This window comes from Trachypithecus francoisi, unplaced genomic scaffold (genome assembly GCF_009764315.1).
Source record: "Trachypithecus francoisi isolate TF-2019V2 unplaced genomic scaffold, Tfra_2.0 Lachesis_group5, whole genome shotgun sequence".
In the NCBI taxonomy this organism is placed as follows: domain Eukaryota; kingdom Metazoa; phylum Chordata; class Mammalia; order Primates; family Cercopithecidae; genus Trachypithecus; species Trachypithecus francoisi.
The window spans coordinates 134,746,895-134,773,215 of record NW_022681470.1 but is presented as its reverse complement, the minus strand read 5'-3'; the positions used below and the strand labels follow the sequence as shown (position 1 = coordinate 134,773,215).

The 26,321-nt window shown below is 48.2% G+C and overlaps 1 protein-coding gene across 1 annotated transcript in view; it reads right to left on the bottom strand.

Annotated features, from left to right (window-relative positions):
• BRD4 (bromodomain containing 4) overlaps positions 1 to 26,321 on the bottom strand; it is a 101,868-nt gene that overhangs the window by 34,366 nt on the left and 41,181 nt on the right. The window contains 1 exon segment of the mRNA XM_033198027.1: positions 3,411 to 3,729. Coding sequence (XP_033053918.1) covers positions 3,411 to 3,695 — 285 coding nt within the window. The 5' untranslated portion in view covers positions 3,696 to 3,729.

The window sequence follows — 26,321 nt, the reverse complement described above, 5'->3', positions numbered from 1 at the left end:
GGACAGCCTTTACAATCCTTAGTTTTAAAAAAAAAAAAAAAAAAAATCCGCCATCCCAACCCTCAAACCTCCAGATCTTATTCTCTAAGTGCCAAACAGAAGGAGCCAGATAACAGATGTAAATGTCTTAAAGTGCCCGAAATCAAACTGCATCATTCTCACAACTTTTTCTCTAAATCTAAACCTATTCTAAAACTAAGTTCATTTTTAAAAACAACCACAGAAGGAATGTGGGGACAGATTAAGCAGTGCCTGAGTTTCCAGGTGTGAGAATCACAGAGGGCCAGGCAGGGGGCTGCACCCAGACAGCAAGCCCCCGATGACTAGACCAGCTTAGGCTGTTGGCCTGACCCACTGAGAGCCAAACTTTCTGAGCCATCACCCTGACTGGGGAGAGGTGCTCCCGTAATTAAGTTTGAGTGGCGTATCAGAACCAAATCCAAGTGGAGTCCCAAGGTAGAGGCACAGGCTGCAGATGGAGAGGCTCTTGCAGGGAGGAGAGATCAGGTGTGCTAACAGCAAGCACCAAGGCCCTGCTCGGGAATAGTAGTGCAGAGTGTTGGAAAGGCCAGCACAGGGTACGGGTGTGGGGTTTTGAGATGTTCTGACATCCACGAGAAAGAGACAAGGGCCACCTGCTTACATGTAAGGGTTTGGCACAGGTCATGGAACTGCCCTAGGGGTGGGGGCTACAAGTACACACCTGGGTACCTTAGGCAAGTGGTCAAGAGGGGAGACTGGAAGCAGACTATCGACACCACTGTCTATGCTCTGACCTCCTTCACCAAGAGAACCAAGTCTGAATAGATCTATCACAGTGGAAATTTAGATTTTATTCTATGGCCAAAGGCCACTGAATTGGCCACAGTGTGTCACATGGCTCAAGGGCAAACAGAACAGTAAAGAGGAATTGGGGTGAAGACAGAGAGAAAAGTGGAGGAAGAGGAACTGCCAGCCTGGATAGTAAGGTTTAGGGGCATGACAGGAGATCAAAATGCGGGTGAAGGCCAGGCGCGGTGGCTCAAGCCTGTAATCCCAGCACTTTGGGAGGCCGAGACGGGTGGATCACGAGGTCAGGAGATCGAGACCATCCTGGCTAACACCGTGAAACCCCGTCTCTACTAAAAAATACAAAAACTAGCCAGGTGAGGTGGCGGGCGCCTGTAGTCCCAGCTACTCGGGAGGCTGAGGCAGGAGAATGGCGTAAACCCGGAAGGCGGAGCTTGCAGTGAGCTGAGATCCGGCCACTGCACTCCAGCCTGGGCGATAGAGCGAGACTCCGTCTCAAAAACAAACAAACAAACAAACAAAAATGCAGGTGAAGACCTAGAAGGCGTCAGAAAACAGACAAGGAATACTTTTTGGGGTGGCCTTAACATCTCCTGAAGAAGGAAGTCCCCGGAAAACAGCTTTAGCATGACGATGCTCCTGATCAAGCATCCCCTTTAGCTCAGCCCCCACCAAACGCCCTGAGACCACTCTCATCCAGCAAGCTCCCTCCTCAGCTCCTCACTCTCCCATCTCTGAAGACATCAGATCAGGGCCACCATGGATCAGTCCCTTCCTCTTATGTCAGAGCTAATGAGGGCAACGTCAACACTCATAGGGACAGGTAGCTTCACACTCTGCCCGGAGCAAGAATGTCCTGGCCACTCTCTGGCCTGCACTTCAGAGACTGACCTTGAACTCCCAAACCCCATGGCCTAACCAACCACCCATATTTGTCTGACCTGCTGGTCAGCACTGTTCCCTCAGCCTCACCTGGGATGCTGCTGCTTCCCGGCAATCTCAAGTCGCCCAGCCCTTCCTTCTCCTGTCTTCACCTTCTCAGCCCTCCCTGCTTCAGTTCCCACTGTGTTTTCTTGTAACAAGCTGACCCCTCTGCTATTCTGGCACTGATGCGTTTCCCTTCAAAGCCAAGCTTCTTGAAATGGTGGCTTCACATCCTCACCTTCGCATTCACACCATCGCAAATCTGGTTTCTACTTCTTTGTCACCTCTTCCTAAGGTCACCAATGCCCTCCTAAAGGTCAACAGGACGGTCAGGTCGGAATCCTCATCTCTTTGACCTCCCTGTAGCTTCTGATGTTGGAATCTGGGGAAATGCTCTCTTCTGTAGGCCTTCTGCCTTCCCCCCAACCCCTAAGGGCCTCACAGCGCTCTGGGTTCCACTCCAGCCCCCAGCTCCTTCTCTCCTGGTTCTGTGCATTTGCTCTGAGAACGTCACTCTCAACTATGGACCCTGCCCTGCCCGGCTAGAGACTGGTACAGTGAGCTCCCCCAACAGTCTCCCTCCCGCAGGCCAACACAGCTGACTGCCTCCACTCCTTATTTTGGTCAATAGAGAGTGGGGCCCCTTTTGCCTCCATACCTTTCCTGAGCCAGCTCAAGACCCAGACACATACTGCCCTCTTCTGATTATCTTCCCCCGAGTGCACGACACGTATTCAGTGAACCAATAGCACCAGACAGTTCTTACAGACACAATGGCTTTAAACTTGGGAGTCTGGATGCCTGGCAGAGGCTAAGGTCGCTCCTATACACGAGTAGCTCCAGCCTGGGTCAGTGGCTGCAACCACCTAATGCACTTGCCAGGGGGTGTACGGGACTTAGCAAACAGTAAAGGACAATTTAAAGACAATTAGTCCTTGGTGCTTTAAACAAAAGAAAAAAAACTAAAGCATTTATTCCATCTGCTCCCTGAGGTTCAGTTGGAGATACAAGTTGTGCTTGCAGAACAGTTTGCTAGGGATATGGGCAAATGGAAAACTCTCTAGGGAAAGAGAAGAGTGGTGGGCTCACAAAAAGCACAAGAGCAAGTGTGCTGCAGTCAGAGGGAGGGAGGGCAACACCGCCTGTGCAGCTGCAGCCACAGCCACCTTTCTCCACCTGGGGTCACCTCCATGTACTTGCGCTCCCTGGGAGGTAATCCACTACCTTTCCCCACTGCGTGCTCTGGGTGACAGTGACGATGATGCTAGGTGACTGCTATTGTGGCAAGCCAATCCCCCTCTAGCATAGTTTGATCAACTACGTCTACTTATCCTTGATCAACTATGTCCACACTTGAGAAAGGAAGGGGCCAGGATGGCCAAGTGCTCTGACTTCAACTCACCATGGAACTGGAAGTAGATCTGTAGGCCTTCCTTTCTCCCACTGCTTCAACCTCTACACAATTTTCCCCAGGATTCCAGTATCTAAGAAACCAGTTATTGTTAAGCCAATTAACTTGTTCTTTCTCCCCGATTTCAACTGATTAGAACTGCTGAAACCACTCACTCAAGGGCCGTGAAGCTCTCACCACGACTCCAAATGCATCTCCTACCCTCCCCCAGGATCTGTCCTGACCAGGAGACATGCAGGAGGAGACCTCGACGATGGCAGCCCTGGGCCCTGCCCACACTACTCACAGGGAGGTTCAGCTTGACGGCATCCACAGGCTGCTGGAAAGGCCACGCAAACTGGTGTTTCCATAGTGTCTTGAGCACCACTCTGAGCAGGTATTGCAGTTGGTTGGTCTGCCTCTTGGGCTTGTTAGGGTTGGAGGTCTCTGGGGGCGGGGGGTTGGTGCTGGCTGCGTTGGCTGGCTGAGGTTGGGCCTGGGCCTGCGTCGTAGACATTTGGGAAGTTTCTAGTCCATCCCCCATTACTGGCAGATTTCTCAATCTCGTCCCAGGGCCGCTCTCCGCAGACATGCTAGTGATCCCATCACATTCTTCACCAGGCACTCTACAAAGGAAGAGAATAGTCCCTGTGAGAGATCAGTTAGCAGATGGGCACTGCTCAGAATGACAAGTCCTTCCGGCTGTGGTCTCCAAGGACTGAGCTTCTCTGGCAGTAGCTGGCCAGGTTGACCAGAGGGGCCACCCCATGCTTTGACTGAAAGGGTTCCAATATCTCCCCTCCCCAAAGACTTACCCTCCAGCAGGGAGGAGACCACATACCAACACAGGAGGCAGAGTGAGGTGGTGAGAGCCCACTAGGAACCAGCAGGGGCTCTGGGAACTATGAAGATCATGGGGAAGGAGGTACAATGGCACCACGTCTCACAAACCTGCATATCCCTTTACCTATCTGTGAGCTTTTAGGAGATGCTGCCTGAGTGTGGAAGAGGATGATTTGCAGACTCCTACATATGACATTTACATTAAAATTGTTTGCACTTGTCACACACGAAGCATCGAGCTAAGTCAGTAATTCCATTTGGTGGGCCAGGCAAGGAGAAGCAGGAAGGCCAGGTCCACCCACCCATGGATGGTTCACTCAGCCCACTGCCAAGTGCTCAGGGCAAAGCCACAAACTTACTAAGAATATTTTCTTGGTAACTTAAATAATGCAGGTTTGCTGAGGAAAAAATCTGCATGTTTACTGCCGATAAAACAAAAATGAATCCATACTAGACCTATCATTTTCTTCTTCTTCTTTTTTTTTTTTTTTTTTGAGACGGAGCCTTGCTCTTGTTGCCCAGGCTAGAGTGCAGTGGCGAGATCTCGGCTCACTGAAACCTCCGCCTCCCTGGTTCAAACAATTATCCTGCCTCAGCCTTCCGAGTAGCTGGGATTATAAGCGGTCACCACCGTGCCCCGCTAATTTTTGTATTTTTAGTAGAGACGGGGTTTCACAATCTTGGCCCAGGCTGGTCTCAAAACTCCTGACTTCGTGATCCACCCGCCTCGGGCTCCCAAAGTGTTGGGATTACAGGTGTGAGCCACCGTGCCCGGCCAAGACCTACCATTTTTCTTAACTATAAGGCACGCCCCCAGTAGCAACACAGGTCCCTGCTGTCAGTGCCTGTCTGAGCACCTGCTCTGGTACCTCCCCTCACCTGAACAACTCCTGCTGAAGGCCACCCCAACTTTGCAAACCCTGCCACAAGCATCTTCACAATGGTGGTTCTGAATACCTGTCCAGTTTTTCCAGTGGGACAAACCCCAAGATGTATAGCTGCAGGTCAACAGTATGCACGTTTTTACTGCCAAATTGCCCTCTGGAAACACAACCCACCCCTTGCAGTGACTGAGTTTCCACACTGATGAGTCATGAGAAAAGGCACTTGCTCAGATGTATACTGGCCATTTGCATCCTTTTTGTGACATTTTTCTACTGGCAAAAAGTATATATATATGGTCGGCTTTTTAAACTCAGTTCCAGTAGTAAGAAAAACTTTGAAAGCTTGGGGCTGACTGCATCTAACAAGCATCTCTAGTAATAAACATAAGAACTCAGTGGAGATATCATTCTGCAATGAACTTTTAGTGGGTGCAGAAGCAGCTTTATGCCTGGCACACACTAGGCACCCGAGCTGCCAGTGAATTACTTTGTGTAATTTACTTAAACCAGGATTACACAAACTATTTTTGTAAATGTAGTTCTGGCAAATAATCCTATTTTTAAAGTGCCAAATGGAGAATTTGCTACATAAAACAATTTCGTGGACTAGGCTGTGGAGATGGGAGGCCAGTGAGATAGGAGAAGACACAGGAACAAATGACACCAGCCACATACCAGCTTGCTGGGAACCTTGGGTCCAGTGTACCAGTCTTGGTCCAGGCATAGACAGATTACAGACACACCAAGTGACTGGACACAAGTATTGGCAGAAGGACAGCATCACAGACAAGGAAACACGTCAGTGGGGTTTAAACCCCACTCACATGTGGAGTCGGCTGGAGAGGGCTTCCATGTAGCAGGACCAGCAAGTTCAAAGTGACTGAAGGGGACAAGTGTGATGGGGCCAAGGGGAGGGGAGGCCTAAAGGCACTGGGGAAGCCTGGGTCCCGGGATGGAGGGTACACAGAGTGAGGCCAAGGAATGCCATGCAGTTTGGTTTCTACAATTAGATTTCTTCTAGAAAGCAGCTCCAGAAACATACAGCTGATGCTGCACAACAAGCACACGCCAGGTGAGTGATGGCAGGCAGGGACGGGAGCAGCCCAGCCACAAGGACACAGGCCGCCAGGGGGCAGAGCCAAGCTGTCCCAAAAGGAAGCAGCCCCCATAAATTTTCCATTAAGTAATGACGTTCTGGAAATCTTGAAGCAATGCCCCTGAGGCAAGATGAGGCCAAGGACTTCCAGAACTTCTGGGCTGGGCCATGCTTGTCTCTTTCCAAAAAGACTTCCAGCAAAGCCAAGGGATGAAAACTCATGTGTGCCCTGGGCCAGTGACTACTCTTCTTCACCTTCTCAGCAGGCTTAGACAGGCCCCTGAGCCAAGGAAGCTGAATTTTCTTTTCTTTCTTCCTTTCTTTCTTTTTTTTTTTTTTGAAACAGGGTCTGTCGCCCAGGGAGTGCAGTGGTACAATCTTGGCTCACTGCAACCTCTGCCTTCGGGGCTCAAATGATTCTCCCACCTCAGCCTCTCCAGTAACTGGGATTACAGGCATGTACCACCATGGCTGGCTAATATTTGTATTTTTAGTAGAGATGGGTTTTCACCCTGTTGGCCAGGCTGGTCTCAAACTCCTGACCTCAGATGATCCGCCCACCTTGGCCTCCCAAATTGCTGGGGTTACAGATGTGAACCACCACGCCTGGCCAGAAGCTGAATTTTCTGCTCACAAGAGGAAAAAACAGTTTTCTACAGAAAACCTGACTCTTCAACCTTGCCTCATTTGGTGTTTTAAGCCATTGCAAAAGCCAAAACACCCTTCCTTAGCCAGCTCACAAGTAACAGTTAAATCCTCAAAAATGCTAACACTGCTTCTGGCCTCATCCCCACTTTACAGATAGGGACACCAAGGCAGAGAGAAGTACATGACCCAGGAGTGGGAAGACCAGGTCTAAGCAGATAGAGTGGCCCAAAACCTGGCATCTGATTCCTGGGCAGTTTAAGTTTGCCTCTGAACTAAGGAAATCCTCACTAGTGAGCTACACACACACACACCAGAAGTGTCCAACACAGACGGTCGTGACACAGTGGCCACCATCCTTAACACACACCCAGTTCCCTGAGGAAAGAAACTGTTGGAGGTTGTCTGTTCGAATGTGAAGGTATGACATGTTCGACACATGAGACAAACCTGGGAGCTACCAGTACCCCAAAGTTTCTTTAAGGAGGTTCTGAAGATAACCAATGAAAGTGACATCTGGCCGGGCGCAGTGGCTCACACCTCTAATCCCAGCACTTCGGGAGGCCGAGAAGGGCGGATCACCTGAGGTCAGAAGTTGGAGACAAGCCTGGCCAACATGATGAAACCCCCATCTCTACTAAAAATACAAAAAATTAGCTGGGCATGGTGGCGGGCACCTGTAATCCCAACTACTCCAGAGGCCGACGCCAGACAATTGCTTGAACCTGGGAGGTGGAAACTGCAGTGAGCCAAGATTGTGCCACTGTACTCCAGGCCTGGGCAACAAGAGTGAAACTCCGTCTCAAAAAATAAAAAGAAAAAGAAAGAAAAGAAAGTGACACCCATGGCCCCACAAGGGGGATCACCATAAGACGCCTGGGACTCCTGCACCCACTCTGGGCCTGTACAGCACCTGCACTTCAAGGGACCATACTGACCTACTGCTATGCCTATAGCCTTCCCATGACCACAGGAAAGTAAGATGCTTGGGAAACTTCAAGAGCCCACTCTTACTGCAATGACAAGAAACATGAGGAAAACCAACCACTTCTAGTCTGTTATAGGGCAAGAAAGAGAGGTAGAGTGAGAACTCCTATGTGAGAGCCAGACGACTTTTCTAAGGCCCAGATTTGATGAGGTCAGCCTTCTTGGGTGAATTCTTCCCACAGCGGTTCCCCCCCACCCCCCACTGCCCCAGACCCCTAGCATCTAGGCTCCAACAAGAAGTCAGCCACCCCTGTCACCTTCAGCCTTTGATCTGCTAGCCCTACGGCCAGACAGATGGATGGATGCAGACAGAGGCTCACAGGTGCGTGCTCTCTCTCTCTCTCTAGCCCACAGCATCTGGTGCTTCCCTAATCTCCATCTAGTGAGTTCCACGGTCAGCCCATGGTGGGCACCCCTGGGAACTGAAGGCAGGCTCATCTTTATTTCACTTTTGTCTTCCCAGCACACAGGAGGTGTACCCCCTCAGTGACCACACCCAGATTGTCATCCTGGGGCTTCCAGCTCAATCTCAAAGCTCTGGAAAAGGAAAACAGCTCATGCTCTCACATGGATAAGTGGAGACCACCAGACACAGTCACTCGCTCAAGCAACAGGTCCTAACATGCTCTGCCCTAGCACTCAGTGGTTGACATGGCATTCTCCCGAGTGATTAGGCAATACGTGGGGTAAATACCGTGGAGGAGAAGGGTAGGGCTGCTCTGACCCTGGACGAGGCCAGGAATTTCCTCTGGCCATGGATGAGGAGAAGAATTTGGACTGACCCAAGGGACAGGCGGCATCTCTGAAGAAGGGACAGAGAATGAGACCAGAGTGGGAGGAACAGTGTGTGCGCTTCTGTGGTGGGGGTGAGGCAGGCATCGGCAAGAGAAGGCATGCCTGGCATAGTTAACGGGAGAGAACATCTTCAAAGTTTTCCATTGAAAATATTAAAAAATGCTGCTCCCTCTCCATTGTCATACTGACCTGTGGCCAAAAAGCAGGAGCCACCATTGACTATGTTAAAAGTTAGCTGAAGGTCAACGGAAAGGAAAAAAATTTTGCATATTGTTTCCAATCCAAAGAAGGCTACATAATCAAACTGGATGTCCTACTTTTGTATCTACTTCCAACAGAAATCCTACATCACGTTCCCAGTGTAGAAGAAAAGGATGAAGCAAGGTTAGACAATGCTGTAGTTCCCAAACTGAGTGCCCAGGTGCCCTGGGGATGTCATGGCAAACTCAGATGGCATTGCAGGAACTATTAGCACAAAGCAGTTCATCATTTCTTTCTTTCTTTTTTTTTTTTTTTGAGATGGAGTCTTGCTCTGTCGCCCAGGCTGGAGTGCAGTGGCCGGATCTCAGCTCACTGCAAGCTCTGCCTCCCGGGTTCACGCCATTCTCCTGCCTCAGCCTCCCGACTAGCTGGTACTACAGGCGCCCACCACCTCGCCCGGCTAGGTTTTTTTGTATTTTTTAGTAGAGACGGGGTTTCACCGTGTTAGCCAGGATGGTCTCGATCTCCTGACCTCGTGATCTGCCTGTCTTGGCCTCCCAAAGTGCTGGGATTACAGGTGTGAGCCACCGCGCCCAGCTGCAGTTGATCATTTCAACACCAGATTGCACTCTATTCCTTTCAACAATGTCACAGCCTGCAACACTTGATCAGTAAGTTGCTATAATAGAAATCAAAGATCGCCAGGCACAGTGGCTCACGCCTGTAATCCCAGCACTTTGGGAGGCCACGGGAGGTGAATCACCTGCAATCAGGAGTTTGAGACCCGCCTGGTCAACATAGTGCAACCCTATCTCTACCGGGAAAAAAAAAAAAAAAGTACCCAGGCATGGTGGTGTGCACCTGTGGTCCCAGCTACTCAGGAGGCTGAGGCAGGAGAATTACTTAAATCCAGGAGGTGAAAGTTGCAGTGAGCAGAGATGGCGCCACCATACTCCAGCCTGGAGGACAGAGCAAGATTCCATCTCCAAAAGAAAAAAAAAAGCAAAGGTCATATAAAAATCAACATGAACAGGAAATGCAGGTAGTGACATCCAATCTGGTTCTAAGGTTTGAGAACTTGTGCAGCACCCAACAGGCAGACACACCCTATTAGAAAGTAACTATGGGCCGGGCATGGTGGGTCACACCTGTAATCCCAGCACTCTGGGAGCACGAGGTAGGCGGATCATTTGAGGTCATGAGTTTGAGACCAGCCTGCCCATCTGGTGAAACCCCATCTCTACTAAAAATACAAAAAAATCAGCCAGGTATGGTGGCACGTACTTGTAATCCCAGCTACTCCAGAGGCTGAGACAGGAGAATCACTTGAATCCAGGAGGCAGAGGCTGCAGTGAGCCAAGATTGTGCCACTGCACTCCAGCCTGGGCAACAGACCGAGACTCTGCCAAGGAAAAAAAAAAAAAAAAGGCAAAGTATGGTTTTGTAAGGATAAAATATATATTCTTTTTTTTTTTTTTTTCCCAGACAGCTACACAGTTGTTGAGACACTGGTACTTATTCTGCTGCTTGAGTTTAACCACCTAATAAACAACATTGTTGGCTATTTCCTTTGGCCTGAGAGCATCAAAGAAAAAACTGAGACGTTTAAGGATGTTGTGAATCAAGAAAATTTGGGAACCTCTGGGTTAATGAGAATAAAAACATAAATTTTCCCTCTAAATTCATAGACCTCTTATTAAGCATGCCGGGTTTTTTTCGTTTTTTTTTGTTTGTTTGTTTTTGTTTTTAAAGACAGAGTTTTGCTCTTATTGCCCAGGCTAGAGTGCAGTGGCGTGATCTCAACTCACTGTAACCTCTGCCTCCCAGGTTCTAGCAATTCTCGGGCCTCAGCCTCCTGAGTAGCTGGTATTACAGGCATGTGCCTCCACGCCCAGCTAATTTTGTATTTTTAGTAGAAATGGGATTTCTTCATGTTGGTCAGGCTGGTCTCAAACTCCCGACCTCAGGTGATCCACCTGCCTCGGCCTCCCCAAAATGCTGGGATTACAGGCGTGAGCCACCGCATCCGGCTAAGTATGCCTGTTTTCAAAGATGTTCTTTGCAATCATAGTATTTAAGTGAATTTTGGGGAAATTTTAGGGATAGACAGTACTTAACTGTAATGAACACAACTGTAATGTTTTATAACTTTGAGCAGGAAACAAATTGTTTCCTTGGACTAACCTTATTTACATTCTAGTCAACAGTTCAGACAAATCAGAAATCTAACAAAAGATGTAGAAAACAAAAAATCCAAAACCAGTTCAGAAAGTTTGCAACACTTTCTGCAATGATGGAGTTCCTACTTGCAAAGTGGATGGCAGCAAGCCCTCTTCACTGGCATCCTCCATCAAGCCATAGTTCTCTTCATCGCCTGCCCCAATTAGCTCCTATCCTTTGAAGGGGCTTTCAGGGTCTCCAGACAGACTTTGTTTCGAGCCCACTCATCACAAAGCGCCTGGCCCCAAGCAACCTGTTTCCAGACCACGAAAGGAGATTAGAAAGCAAGATAGCGATAGATACAGACATGCAGGGCAGGCTTAGTTCTGGGACTCTAAAGGCAAGCCAGAGAGGAAAAGAGAAAGACCACAAACAACTGCCCAGAATCTGCTGATTGCTGGAGATTCAGTTCCAGTTCTGTCCATCACAAGTCACTGAGAAAACCAATGGGTTGGGAGTTGGGACCAGCTATACTTTGTATGTATAGTTCTACCTGAAGTCCTGGCCTCCCAGCAGGCCCCCTGAAACCCAGTAATCCTGCCTTCATTCTGTCTGGTCTGTTCAGACTCACCCCTCTCCTAAAGTGATGGAGCACACAGGCAGAAAGACGCCAGGGAAGGCAGGAGCAGTCGCCAAGACGATGGCTGGTTAACAGAAGGCTTTCTGATTCTCCCATAAAACCACACTTAGCAGAGCTTTATGCAAACCATCATCACACCGACCTGCACTAGGGCCTGGAAGAGCTCCACAGGAGGTACCTGCCACTTCCTGAGCTGATACTGTTATCCAGCACTTCATCTGTATTGGCTTAGTTATCCACACAGCAACCCTAAAAAGCAGGCTGTGACTTTATCACCTTCATCATCATCCCCATGGTGACAGAGGCAGAGCGTATGATGGCCCGGTTGGCTGGACGTCACTTGGAGCAGCATGTGCTTCAAAGTCCTCTGCTCCGCAGCTGCCTCCACTCACCAAGCACTGGCAACACCCACAAGGGGCAGAGGCCCAGTCACCCCACATGGGTCTTTGGCTTGGCCAGCAGCACCACACTTTGCTGTACCCATCAGTGGCCTGCCTTCTCTGCAGAAGCAGCTGAGTGCCACGTGGCCCATAAGCTGGGTCTTAAGTCAGACTTCTAGCAGTAGTGTTTCCAAAGAATTTCATCCTCCTAAACAAATCAGAGCCAAGACCTCTCCCTGTAGCACGTGGCCATCTGCTTACAACGAGACATACCCCGCATAGGTGAAATCTAAAACATACCACCCTACTGAAGCCATGAGGTGTGGGGGCAAAGGGAAGGGACACCAAGCTGTCACTTATGCTTCCCAAGCAGTAAGATGCCTCAGGGAACATGGCTTAAATTTGTTTTATTCCATACAGAGTGCTAGTCAATGCCAACTGACTACAGCCCCTCATGAAATCACAAGTTCGCAGTCGCACATACCCTTCAGGTAGAGGAGGTCACCTCTCCACTGCTCCAAGGCTCTTGTACAAATAATTATTTTGGGGGAATGCTACATTCTGCCCGGAGACAAAAACAAGGGGATGAGGGACCCTGACTGGTAAAAACCTGGTAATTTCTCAATATGATTCAATTTACAGCAATTTACATCTTATCTTGTCCTAGAAACATCTTTGCTGAAATGCTGGTTACACAACATCAGTATAAGAAGGTCTATTCCCCTCCTAGGTGCTACAGTGGTGGCTACTTCAAATTCATGACAGCAGCCTGTTTAATTGTACAATCTGTGTCAGTGGGGAAGCACAAACAGGATTACTTTTCCATCTGACTGGCTCAGGCAGCTGGTGAGAACTGCACTCGTGTCATCAGCCAGACTGCGCCACCTGGAGCCGGGCCAGGGACCTTGAGCCGAGGCAGCTCTTAGAAGCCTTAATCCTCCTTCATGCAGCGTGTATACACCCCACCCCCCACCTCTTGGACCAGTTGAGTGGTGGGGCCCCATTACCTCTTGATTCTGCAGTACCTCAGACCCTGCAGCTTGCCTTGAATCAGACAAGCCAAGGCAGAGATATATCGGCCTTCCTGCTAGGGGAGAGTGTGAGCCACACTCTCGCTCTCTGTTCTCCACTGGAGGGGACACCGGCACACAAGGATCTTGCAGCCAGGAGGACCAGGAAACCGGGCAGGCCACAATCTCATCAACCAGAATTCCAGTCTCTCTGCTTTTGAAACTCATCAGCAGGCTAATTAAACTAGTAGCACTGAAAATGCTGCACCATCTTTTCCCTGCAAAAGCTGCCAGCAGCTGAAGGGACAAGTGGCTCAGGTACACTGAAAGGGTCCATTGTTACATGTGGGTTACATCATGTTGCTGATGGGTAAATCTGGGCGGATGGATTCATGAATGTAAAGTAAAATGTTCCTGTGAAAAGCATGTAGCAAAAACAAAACAAAACTTTGACATGGACAAGATCAAAACTGTTGGGCTGGCCGGACGTGGGGGCTCACGTCTATAATCCCAGCACTCTGGGAGGCCGATGCAGGTGGATTGCCTGAGCTCAGGAGTTCGAGACCAGACTGGGCAACACGGTGAAACCCCATCTCTACTAATATTAGCCGGGCATGGCGGCGTGCACCTGTAGTCCCAGCTACTCAGGAGGCGGAGGCAGGAGAATTGCTTGAACCCAGGAGGCAGAGGTTGCAGTGAGCCAAGACTGCGCCACTGCACTCCAGCCTGGGCAACAGAGCGAGACTCCGTCTCCAAAACCAACCAACCAACCAACAAACAAACCAACCAAACAAACAAAAACTGTTGGGTTAAAATGTATTCTTAGCAGGGGCAGGCTAGGCTAACTTTTCCAATAAAGGGCCAGATGTGCAGGACAAACAGCCTGTTAAAATATTCCATTCTGCCATCATCATAACATGAAAGTAGCCACAAATAATACTGAAACAAATGAGCCTCACTGTGTGCCAATAAAACTGGCCTGCAGGCCACAGTTTGCGGCCCATTCCATAGATTTCTAGACTTTGTGAAGGTGAGGGTATGTGATGTTACATTAGAAATGCAGGATGCAAAATTACAGATGAAATTAGGTAACAATGCCAGGTGGGTGGTACAAAGACCCACAGAATGAAGCCGGAGGTGGTGGCAGGTGTGTGGATGACAACACCTACTTACACTGAAAACCAATCAACCACTCGGCACACATGTAAAAACCACTCAGCCTCTATGCAATCTATCCCCTTTCACAAGCCCCTACTGGCCTCTTGGTGTCTGTCCACTTCTACTTGGTGAGCTGGCCCTTCAGGCACTACACCTGGCCAAATTACAGGCTGAAAGATTATGACAGAAATGTCATTAATTCGGCCGGGCGCGGTGGCTCAAGCCTGTAATCCCAGCACTTTGGGAGGCCGAGACGGGCAGATCACGAGGTCAGGAGATCGAGACCATCCTGGCTAACGCAGTCAAACCCCGCCTCTACTACAAAATACAAAAAAAACTAGCTAGGCGAGGTGGTGGGCGCCTGTAGTACCAGCTACTCGGGAGGCTGAGGCAGGAGAATGGCGTAAACCCGGGGGGTGGAGCTTGCAGTGAGCTGAGATCTGGCCACTGCACTTCAGCCTGGGCGACAGAGTAAGACTCTGTCTCAAAAAAAAAAAAGAAAAAGAAAAAGAAAGAAGTGTCGTTAATTAAAGTTATGCATTCCCACTGACTCAGCTGTGCCCTTCACAGCTAAGAGTGGCATTTTCTCCTTGTTCCCTCTTTTAAAGCCATTATCCCATCTTCTTTACCTGTTTTCACTTTACACCTTTTCAGCTATTCATCTTTTTTTTTTTTTTTTTTTTTTGAGAAGGAGTCTTGCTCTGTCACCCAGGCTGGAGTGCAGCGGCGCGATCTCAGCTAATTGCAAGCTCCGCCTCCCAGGTTCATGTCATTCTCCTGGCTCAGCCTCTGGAGTAGCTGGGACTACAGGCGCCCGCCACCACGCCCGGCTAATTTTTTGTATTTTTTTAGTAGAGACAGGGTTTCACCGTGTTAGCCAGGATGGTCTCGATGTCCTGACCTCGTGATCCGCCCATCTCGGCCTCCCAAAGTGCTGGGATTACAGGCTTGAGCCACCGTGCCCGGCCTATTCATTTTTTTCAGCAGAGCTGGTGTAGGGTATGTGGCACTGAGGTTCATCTGCACCGTAATATGAAACACAGCTGGATGTGCTCGCACACACAGTCCCAAGCTCTTAGGAGGCTGAGGCAGAAGCATTGCTTGAGCTCAGCAAGGCTGCAGCAGAAAGCTATGATCATGCCACTGCACTCCAACCTAGGCAACAGAATAAGACTCTGTCTTTGAATTTATGGATTAAAACCCTGCTCTGAGAGAGACTCCAAGATGGCCAGAGAGCAATGCAGATCACAACGTGGGGGCTGGCAGTGAGCTGGGCATTTCGCTCTGCTTAAGAGGAGTGTTTCCTAGGAGGAAGGTAACACAGGGGACACATGGAGAATGAAAGACTACAAAGGCAGCAAGAGTGGGAGAGGAAATTCACTTCTTAGCACAAATAATTAAAATGAGAAAAAAGTTAAAGAGTGAAAAACAGGTGTAGTCAAACTCAGCTGATAATACAATCTTGGGCGGCCCCTGGTGTCGATCAGAAAATTTCTCCGGATGACATCACACCGGTCTTCTGCAATTTTCCCATTGCAAACAAAAGTATAAAAACTAAGCTTATAATCCTCATTTAAATATAAAACTATAAAAACTTCCTATATACCAAACACCAGGGAAACATGTTATGCCAACTTCCATGTGAGCGGTCAAGATCATGCCCTTTGGGAATTTGGGAAGCCAAGAGAGAGATGAGTGAAATGCAAACGACAATCTGCATGGTTCATGACCACACTGCCTGTGGCCGTAATGTTCCAAAACGCACCGGCTTAATTAAACACAGTCCTGTTACATGCAAGTGGAAACAACACTGAACTGAAACAGGTCCACAAGTGGGAAAGGTGACATTCCAATCAACTGCTCTAATTTCACCCACTGGGAAGCAGCCGGGGTGAGTAAGCAAGAGTATATCATGCCTCTAAGCTTCTTCTCAAAGCAGCAGGGCAGTGGCTGACTCAAGGTGTCCCTGGAACCTGCCTACACTCACTGGGGACACAAAAGGGAACAGGGCTGGCCCAAGTGCTTCTAGAGACACCATGACCTAACACCCCCAGCAACATTTTAGCCATGACTACCAAGAGCCCTTGCTGAGTGGGAAAGCCAAACTAGACCTTTGATGGCCACAAGGAGAGATGGAGTCAGGAACAGACACACACATGAAAGGCAACAGCACACACTGACTCAGGATCCAGAGATATCGGACCCTGGGCACCTCGGTGAGGAGCTGACGTTAATGGGATGATCTTTTCTTCAACGATATTACCCTGGGCACTTCATTGTGATTTTAAGAGAAAGATCTGGAAAAGACGTTACACCAGTCAGTATCCAGACTCTCTCAAGAAATGGCTTTAGACAAGATGACTTTTCTTCTCATCTTGCCCTCACCACTCATTAGGTACAGAATCCAATCTATGGGGATTAGGAGGAGGAACGGCATCACTTTTCTTGAAGAAAAGGGAACACAGAATGTGACAGTAAATTAATGTCAGAGCTTCCAAAGTCCCTGGTTGACAAAGCAGGAACTGAAGACTGTGACCAGTCAGTGAGAGCTGACAGTGTCTCAAGTGCTGGATTTATATCTGATACACACCCCCAAAGGTACACAGAAGGCCATTCCTACACCTTTACAGAAGACTTTGATGGTCAATGCCATCCTAGGGAAATAGGTCAAGGGGTCCCCACCTTCCAGGCAACGTTAACTTCACTTTCAGGCTTCTCTTCCCTCAGGTAAAAGCAAGTCACCCAGATAACCCATTCCATGCACTGCTGGGAGGCCCTCCATATACATTCAGTGTCTACTTCTGTCCAGACAATTGAACTGAATCTGCCGAAGAGGGATGCTTGGAAGTAAATAGCTGTCACCCACTCATCTCAGTAACTTTCAAAATGTAAAGGTGCAGAATGAAATGAAACCCACACCATGTCAGATGACAACAGCTAAGGAAGCAAAAAACTTGGCAGGCATCTATCACTTTGTGAGAACCAGATTAGTTTGCCCTTAATTCCACCTAACTTCCACAAAGTAAATAACCCACAGAAGTCAAGTAGCCCAACTATCACACTGACAGGTGCATGGAGGTGCTGGAGAGAAAAGACACGCAGCGTGCCTCATCTCCTCACTGCGCGCACCTTTCCTCCTGTCTTCAGCCCTTGCAGGAAGCAGCCACTCACAGAGCAGCCCTGGGTGCTGTGCCCCAAGGTAGCCTCAGATGCAGCCAGGCTGGCATCTTGCAGACTCAGAGTCCACCATACAACCTAAGTTTACTCCCCTGCAGATGTGGCCAGCTTGTCCTTTGAGCCCACTGAGGAGTAACAGCCACTTAACTGGTAAGGAACTTTCAGACCAACAGAAACCAAAACCCAGGGCAGCGACTATCACACTCATATGGAACCTGTGGCACTCCCTAGGAACGCCTCATCACCTTTCTACTAAAAATCTGATTAAGTTCAGGAGTTCACGTCCAGCCTGAGCAACACGGCAAAACTCTGTCTCTACCAAAAATACAAAAGATTAGCCAGGCGTGGTGGTGCACGCCTGTGGTCCCAGCTACTCTGGAGGCTGAGGAGGGAGCATCACTTAAGCCTGGGAGGCAGAGGATGCTGTGAGCCGGAATCACGACACTGCACTCCAATTTGGGTGACAGAGTGAGACCTCGTCAAAAAAAAAAAAAGGAAAAAAAATCTAAGGATGTAGAAATGCGGTGCATCACACATAAAGCTTTAGACTACGGTCTAAATACAGAATGAAAAAATATAAAAAGTGCACATCCCTGAGTAGAAAAGAGATGGCAAGATAACACATCTTTGGCTAATTTTTATTACTTTTTTTTTTTTGAGGTGGAGTCTCACTCTGTCGCCTAGGCTGGAGTGCAGTGGCATGATCTCAGCTCACTGCAAGCTCCGCCTCCTGGGTTCGCGCCATTTTCCTGCCTCAGCCTCCCGAGTAGCTGGGGCTACAGGCGCCCGCCACCGCGCCCGGCTAATTTTTTGTATTTTTAGTAGAGACGGGGTTTCACCGTGTTAGCCAGGATGGTCTCGATCTCCTGACCTCGTGATCTGCCCGCCTCGGCCTCCCAATGTGCAGGGATTACAGGCATGAGCCACCACGCCTGGCCTTTATTATTATTTTTTACATTTGTTTTTTCGAATTCCCTGAAATACCCTGAACACAATTATCAATCAGGAACTAAGGGGAAAAATACTTTAAGAGGACTTAAATGGTCGGGGTGGGTGGGGGCACGAAGCACAGCAGGAGAGACACCTGGCTTAGTTAGGATGGTGCCCACTCTGATTTTAGTAACTGCTTCAGGAGGCATGTGTGGGGAGAGCCAGAGAGCAACAGGCTGGCAGCATGAGGCCCATGGGTCTTCCCTAGTTCCCTAAGTCATTCCCAGGTTCTCCCAGATGCCATGCTAGGCTTGTCTCATCCAGGGAGGGAGCCACATCAAGGAGGTGCCCCATTACCTTCTCCTAAGTCCCAATGCCCTCCCACCAATTCTTCCCATGCCTCTGTCCTATGGACCTAAGGCCAAAAGCCAGACAGAGGGGGACAAAGGTATCCTCAGGTATCCAGTAACACACATCAGTCCAGTCCCCTCCACCCCGTGCAGATGAGAAAAGCAGCGGAGCACCTCCCCTGTGCTAGCCTAACACAGAGGAGCCAACACGGTGCTGCAGCAAGACCATAATCAGGCACCGTGGTACTCACAGGCTGAAGGCCTAATAGCACAGAAGATGAGAAAGAGACTTCAGCAGCAGAGACAGGGAAGTAATAGGGACATCAGGTGGAGGGCATGGGAGAGGAAGGTGGCTACTGCATGGAGGAAGTGAAACTCCATACCTGCACATCTGCGCATGTCCAATAGAAACCTAATATGGCTACCCATGCCATTTTAAATATCCTAGGAGCCATAACAGAGAAAGCAGGTATGCGTATCCAAAATACCACTTCAACATGTAAATGTGTGACCTTTTTTTTCCTTACTAAATCTGTGAAATCTAAGCGTACATGCCCCACAGTCATAGTACAATTCAGGTGCTAAATTTTCACCCAAAATATATGATCTGTATTTAGATTCCATGAAACTTGCAGCTGAAGAAGTAGATTCACATACCCAAGGTGTCCCCAACATATCTGGATGTTTTTCATTAACTAAACTGAGCATCAGCTTTGAAAATTAATTAGGATTTGATTAAAGTAAAAATTCATTTTCTTGGTAGCACTAGCCACATTTTTTGATGCTCAAGAGCCACATGGGGTTAGTGCTGACCTCACTGTGAAAATTTAAGAGGTTTCACTGGTCAAGGGCAGGCATTTTAAGAACTCCGCTCTGGGGCCACAGGGATGGCGAATACTACACATCCAGGCTGGTTAGACCCCAGTTTCCACACCTACCACTTTTATCACCCACAGATCCACCTGAGCTTTAAATCAACCTGCTCAACTAAAATATATCTGTTTAAAAGAAAACATTAACATAGCACTAGTATTAACACATCACCTGTGATGCGTGAACCTGTGTGAATGGGGGAAATTTATGGGAAATCTCAACACAGGATACAATCATTGTTGAGGTTCCTGTATGCAAAAAATGTTTATGTGGTTTTAGAGGACAATGCCTTTATTCTTTTTTTAAAGACACAGTAAAAACTTTAATAATATTATTTTTATTACGGTAAAATATATGTAACACAAAATTTACCATTTTAACCATTTTTTACTGCAGTTTGGTGACATTCAGTACATTTATGCTACTATGCAACCACTATCCAGCTACAGAACTTTTTAATTTATGTATTTTTTTTTTTTTTAAATGGGGTCTTGCTATGTTGCTCAGGCTGGTCTCAAACTCCTGGGCTCAAGCAATCTTCCTGCCTCAGCCTTCCAAAGTGCCAGGACTACAGATAAGCCACCACAACTGGGCGTTTCAGAACTCTTTCACCTTGCAAAACAAACTCTGTACTCCACATATCCATTAAACACTAACTCCCAATCCCTTCCTCCGGCAACCACCATTCTACTTTCTGTCTCTATGAAAGTGACTCCCATAGGTGCCTAGCATGACTGAAATCACAAAGTATTTGTCCTTCTGTGGTTGTCATATTTCACCGGGCATAATGTCTTCTAGGTTCATCCACATTGTAGCACCTCTGAATTTTTTTTTTGAGACAGTCTCTCTTTGTTGCCCAGGCTGGAGTGCAGTGGTACCACCTAGGCTCACTGCAACCTCCACCTCCCGGGTTCGGCGATTCTCATGCCTCAGCCTCACGAGGAGCTGGGACTACAGACACGTGCCACCACGTCTGGCTAATTTCTGTATTTTTAGTAGGGACGGGGTTTCACCAAGTTGGTCAGGCTGATCTCGAACTCCTGACTCAGGTGATCCGCCCACCTTGGTCTCCCAAACTGCTGGGATTACAGACATGAACCACCACACCCGGCCTGAATTTCATTCCTTTTTAAGGCTGATTAATACTTCACATTTTGCCTATCTATCCATCCATCAATGGACACAGGTTGCTTCTGTAACACCTTTTGGCTACTCTGTACAGGGCTGCTGTGAACATGGGCATACAAATGTATGTTCCAGTCCCTGCTTTCAAAGAGAATGCCCTTAAGAGATGTTTGCTGAAATACACAGAGGTAATATCACATCTGCAACTTACTTTAAAAGGATTTATGGGGCGCTGAGAAGGATCGCTTGAAGCCAGGAGTTTCAGGCTGCAGTGAGCTATGATCTGCCCTCCAGACTGGGTGCCAGAGCAAGACCACGTCTCAAAAAATAATAAATAAAAATAAATAGGGAAAGCAGTGAAACACAAGATCCAGTTATAAACTTGGACAATCACCCACCAAAAATCAGCTCCTTCCCAGAAGAAGTTTACGAGGCACAAGCAGAATTCGCCCGAACTACAGACGCTGCCCTAAGCCCATCCACACCCTCGGCTGGCTTCTCCCGCTGGTGTGCAGAGCACAGAACAGCTTCACAGTCTTCCCTTGTTTTTACCAAAACAGCCGAGCAGCTGGTGCTACACATGCCGGTGCGCTGCCCAGCAGACACACAGGGCTGCCACAGGGAGGAAGTCAACGCCCGAGGTGGCCACTAAGCCCAGTGGCGGCTGCCTGCCCCAGCAGATGGAGGAGGGCTGAGTTCTAAGCACACTACTCTGTGAATGGCATGAATGAGCTCTTTCACTGGCACCAGAGAGAACACGCAACAGTACCATCTGCTGAGGGGAGGGAAAGTTCAGAGGAGCAGTCAGCCTTCCACAGCCACTAGGCCTCCAATGTGTCAAGGTGGCTCTAACAGGCAAGTCCCCTCCTCCGCCCCGAACATGAGTGCTAAACAAAGTCAGCTACAGTTTCTTGGTCCATAACAACCCAGGGAAAGCAAACTGCAGAACCAAATTAGAAATGCTTCACGTCTCCTACCTCAAAATACCTTTGTTCAGCAACCCCACTCCCTGACCCAGATCCCACAGTTTGTTTTCTGGGTTCTGACAACCAGTGCCCCGAGCCAGAGGCCAGGCCCCAAAGAGACAATCTAGGTAGGCTTGAGGTGTTTCTCCCATGACCTTTCCAAACGATTCCAGCAGAAAGCTAGACTCCTTAGCTACTTAAAATCAGAAAATAGCCAGGTGTGGTGGCTCACGCCTGTAATCCCAGCACTTTGGGAGGCCAAGGCGGGTCGATCACCTGAGGTCAGGAGTTCAGGACCAGCCTGACCACATGGAGAAATCCCGTTTCTACTAAAAACACAAAATTGGCCAGGTGTGCACATGCCTGTAATCCCAGCTACTAGGGAGGCTGAGGCAGGAAGATCGCTTGAACCCTAGAGGCAGATGTTGCGGTAAGCCAAGATCACGCCATCGCACTCCAGCCTGGGAAACAAGGGCGAAACTTCATCTTAAAAAAAATAAAAATAATAAAATAAATCAGAAAATAGGTATTACTTCCCCACTCAAAACCACCCTCAAGGTAGCGTTCCGTGCAAAAGTAATTGCTGTTTTTGTTGTTAAGACCAAAACCGCAATTACTTTTGCACCATCCTAACAGATCTGATGAAACCAGGAGAATGGAAGCTAGGAAAGGTGTGGCTCACAAGCAATGGTAGAAGTATGCTTGTAAGGACAATAGAGCGCCCAGCCTCTGGGTTCTGCCCATGGAGCACCACCCACAGCCAGGTCCCTGCCTGCACAGACAGGAAGGAAAAGGGGGCCACTTCACAGGGTGCTACAGGCCTCTCAGCAAGGGGCTCAGCTAAGAGGCGGCTTTCCAACGAAGCAACCTGAAGGGCAAGGAGTAATTCGCATTTTTGTTTTAGTTCTTGGAGAGGTTTGGTTTCAAGGCAGGACAGACACATTAAAAACTGTAAGACTGAGGCCGGGCGCGGTGGCGCAAGCCTGTAATCCCAGTACTTTGGGAGGCCGAGACGGGCGGATCATGAGGTCAGGAGATCGAGAGCATCCTGGCTAAGACAGTGAAACCCCGTCTCTACTAAAAAATACAAAAAACTAGCCGGGCGTGGTGGCGGGTGCCTGTAGTCCCAGCTACTTGGGAGGCTGAGGCAGGAGAATGGCTTGAACCCGGAAGGCGGAGCTTGCAGTGAGCTGAGATCTGGCCAGTGCACTCCAGCCTGGGCGACAGAGCAAGACTCCGTCTCAAAAAAAAAAAAAAAAAACTGTAAGACTGCCTTAGGCTTAAGGGTGGGGCAGGGGGTGACACGCTGGGCACACGAACCCCTAATGACAGAGGTGTGTGTACTTCTGAAACCTAGAAAATGAAATTCCTAAGGGCTTTACTGAGGATTCATTGGGGATTAAAAAGAAGCTCCCATCGAGGCCCCCTCCTGTTCGAATGACATTTAACACCAAGAGTAAGCTGACTGACATGTGGATTATTAGAAGTGTATTCAAAGTCAATGTTAAAAAGTTAGTACTAGACCATTTCAATTCTCTTCAAAACGCAGCACTAACTTATAATGGAACTTTCGATGTGTCTCCACTAATCCTGTTACCACGTTAGAACACAGAAATAGAATTTGTTCCCTTGGCGTTCACTGGTTGCTATAGAAATAGCAACAAAATGCATTATACTTTCAGGTGAAGAAATGCATCATGGATGCTGAAAAAGAAAAACTCTCATCAAATCCAGTACAAACTCCAATCAACCCTTTAATAATAAATGGGTGCAAGTATACACCCAGAATACCACCCAAACAGATGTGTTACAGCCCTAGGGAAGCAATTTCATTCATTTCAACATACAGAACAACAACCCACAGAAAGATGCTCTAGGCAAACAGCTAATCTGGCCAGGCTGGGACTCCGCCTCAGACGGTAAAGCTCACAACACATACACCCGTTTCTCACTCTAAGTCTGCAGTTTTCATGTTTCCATTGTGTTCCATTCTCATACCCATATGTATGAAAACCTAAGTGTGGCCCCCTCTTCCCCCATAAACACAGGCTCCCTCATGAGTTGGGTTTGCTATCTCTAGGGGATGATACACAGGCTATTATAAATTTGATTTCAACCCAAGGAAACATTTGAGAGGTTCAATAAGCGTTCTTCATAAATGAAAAACGAAAAAAAGTCTATTACATTAAAGAGGTAGATGGTATTTTTTACTGGTCCCAGATGGAAAGAAGTGGGTATCACGGCACTTCAGACCCTGCAAAACCCCTAAGTCAATGGGTTATGGTAACTGTAACCTGACCATTGCTTATCACCCAGCACCACCACCCCCATCCTGTTCCTAAAATATGTCTGCTGGGCCTGCTCCTGACTTGCTATGCCCTGCTCCTGGAGTGGGCCTATAAGGAGATGGTGTTAAGGTGAAAAACAGACTGCAAACCAGTTCCTGGTTGAGGCTAGCCAAGCAGCAGGTGCCTGGGATGACTCAGTATCCCCATCATTTGAAGTGTTCCTGGTTTAGGTGAAAATACTGGGAGTTCTGACTCATCCTACTACATATCTTGGGAGACCGTGGGCTCAGGAGATTCAACACAAAGACAATTGCCCTCGTGGGTTCACAGGGACAGAAAGACAATCAAGAATGAAAATAACTAAAATTAGGAGATGTAAACCCTACAGAAAAAAGAAGTGTAGACAGCAGATGGGATGGCACTTTTAAAATTGCTACTCCTAATGACTTTCACAAGTGAGGCTCTGTGGTTCCTAATATCTTCTCATTGCCTCCATATTATGCATTAAACAGGGTAACAGGCCGGGCGCAGTGGCTCACACCTGTAATCCCAGCACTTTGGGAGGCCAAGACGGCTGGATCACGAGGTCGGGAGATAGAGATCACCCTGGCTAACACGGTGAAACCCTGTCTCTACTAAAAATTCAAAAATTAGCCGGGCGCGGTGGCGGGTGCCTGTAGTCCCGGCTACTCGGGAGGCTGAGGCAGGAGAATGGTGTGAACCCGGGAGGCAGAGCTTGCAGTGAGTGGAGATTGTGCCACTGCCCTCAAGCCTGGGCGACAGAGTGAGACTCCGTCTCCAAAAAAAAACAAAACAAAACAAAACAAAAAACAGGGTAACAGTCCACCTAAACAATATACTTTCTCCACTGGAACATTTCATTTATTGCTCTAAGGCTGGTTCCCCTGATACACAACTATTTTGAACACAGGGGCTTGTGGCTTACTTAAAACCACAGCTTCCATTTGGTGATAGCATCTTTATACTATCATCTTTAAAAATAATGAAAAAGAACTGAATATGCCTTTGAGAATTAATGTACATATATAAAAGAGCAGCTCATTAAGCAATACCATACAACTTCAGTGGTTTGCACACTGTACTACTTTGCCTAGATATTGATTATAAGCTTATGTGTATTTTCCTGAGTCAAATGAAGGTTCAGTCATCCTTGACTCTCCCTTCAGGCAGGTTATGATGTCAGCAACCCCTAGGTTTACACTGTTATAGCCAGAAGGATGGTAATTCCTTCCAGTTATTTTGCTAGGTAGACAAAGTGATTCCCTAAATAAACTGAAAGCAGTGCTGAATGACAGCCACTCAGCTAATCAAAGCCACATTTTTCATTTTACAAGTATGTTCCACCTTTAATTGGGAAACCAAGCCAAAAGGAGACCCCCTAGTTATCATAACATGCCACCATACTTAATGATCCCACCCTGATCTTCTCTGTATCCCAGAATTCTCAGAAGTTACACAGCTCTCATAGGCCAAAGGCAAAAGAGCTTCATTTCACAGCCATCTGGAGGTGTCTTCATGACACTCAATTATGGCTGCAGACTCAGATGACTTATCTACACCCCAAAGGGTCTGTCTCTGCTGCTGGAAATGCTGGACTCAGAAGCCCTTGGCACTAATTTGGACCACACAATGGACCATGGGGAAAACTGCCTGCCTAATAGGGCATCGTGAGCAAAAGAGAAAACACCTGTAGATGTTTCTTTGAAAAGCCTGAAACATCCCCAAACTAAAAGTCTAGTTTTAGGTTTCACAATTTCGGATGTGAAAGGATTGCAGCAACGCAAGGAGGGTAACTCTGCTCACTGCTGTTAGTTAATATCCTACTAACTCCTCTTGGAGTTAAGTGCCCCTGAAAGGGTGCTTCCTGCCAGATCACACCAAGTGCACACCTGGGTGTCCCCACAACAGCCGACTACTGTCAATGCCAAAAGTTCAAAGAGGCCAGTGGCAGCACCACTCAAAAGAGGAGTGACATCTAGGCTAGAGAAAAAAAAAAGAATAATAATAAGCTCATCTTTTTTTTTTTTTTTTTTTGAGACGGAGTCTCGCTCTGTCACCCAGGCTGGAGTGCTGTGGCCGGATCTCAGCTCACTGCAAGCTCCGCCTCCCAGGTTCACGCCATTCTCCCGCCTCAGCCTCCCGGGTAGCTGGGACTACAGGCGCTGCTACCTCGCCCGGCTAGTTTTTTGTAGTTTTTAGTAGAGACGGGGTTTCACCGTGTTAGCCAGGATGATCTCGATCTCCTGTCCTCGTGATCCGCCCGTCTCGGCCTCCCAAAGTGCTGGGATTACAGGCTTGAGCCACCGCGCCCGGCCAATAAGCTCATCTTTAACTCATAAAAAGACCAGCTGAACCTCAGGTGCCAATGTAAAAACTGAAGCTAGAAAACAACCCTGAAACCATACAGTTTCACTTATTAAAGACACCAGAGTGGTTGTTTTAAGGGCTCCTGGCTACCTGAGCCCAAATCAGAAGTCCCAGGACGGTGACACTAGACCCAGGAGGGTGGCACTGGGTAAGGCCACCACAAAGCCCACACCACTGAACAGGCAGGCTTATCTCAGTTCCCAGGACACCAGATCATAAGCAGTCCATTAAAAGGAGAGTAGCAATTAAAGGCACAAGACAGGAAGCAACAGCTGGTAACTTGGGCTCTTGCCAAAAGAAAAATCAGCCAAAAACTTAACTGT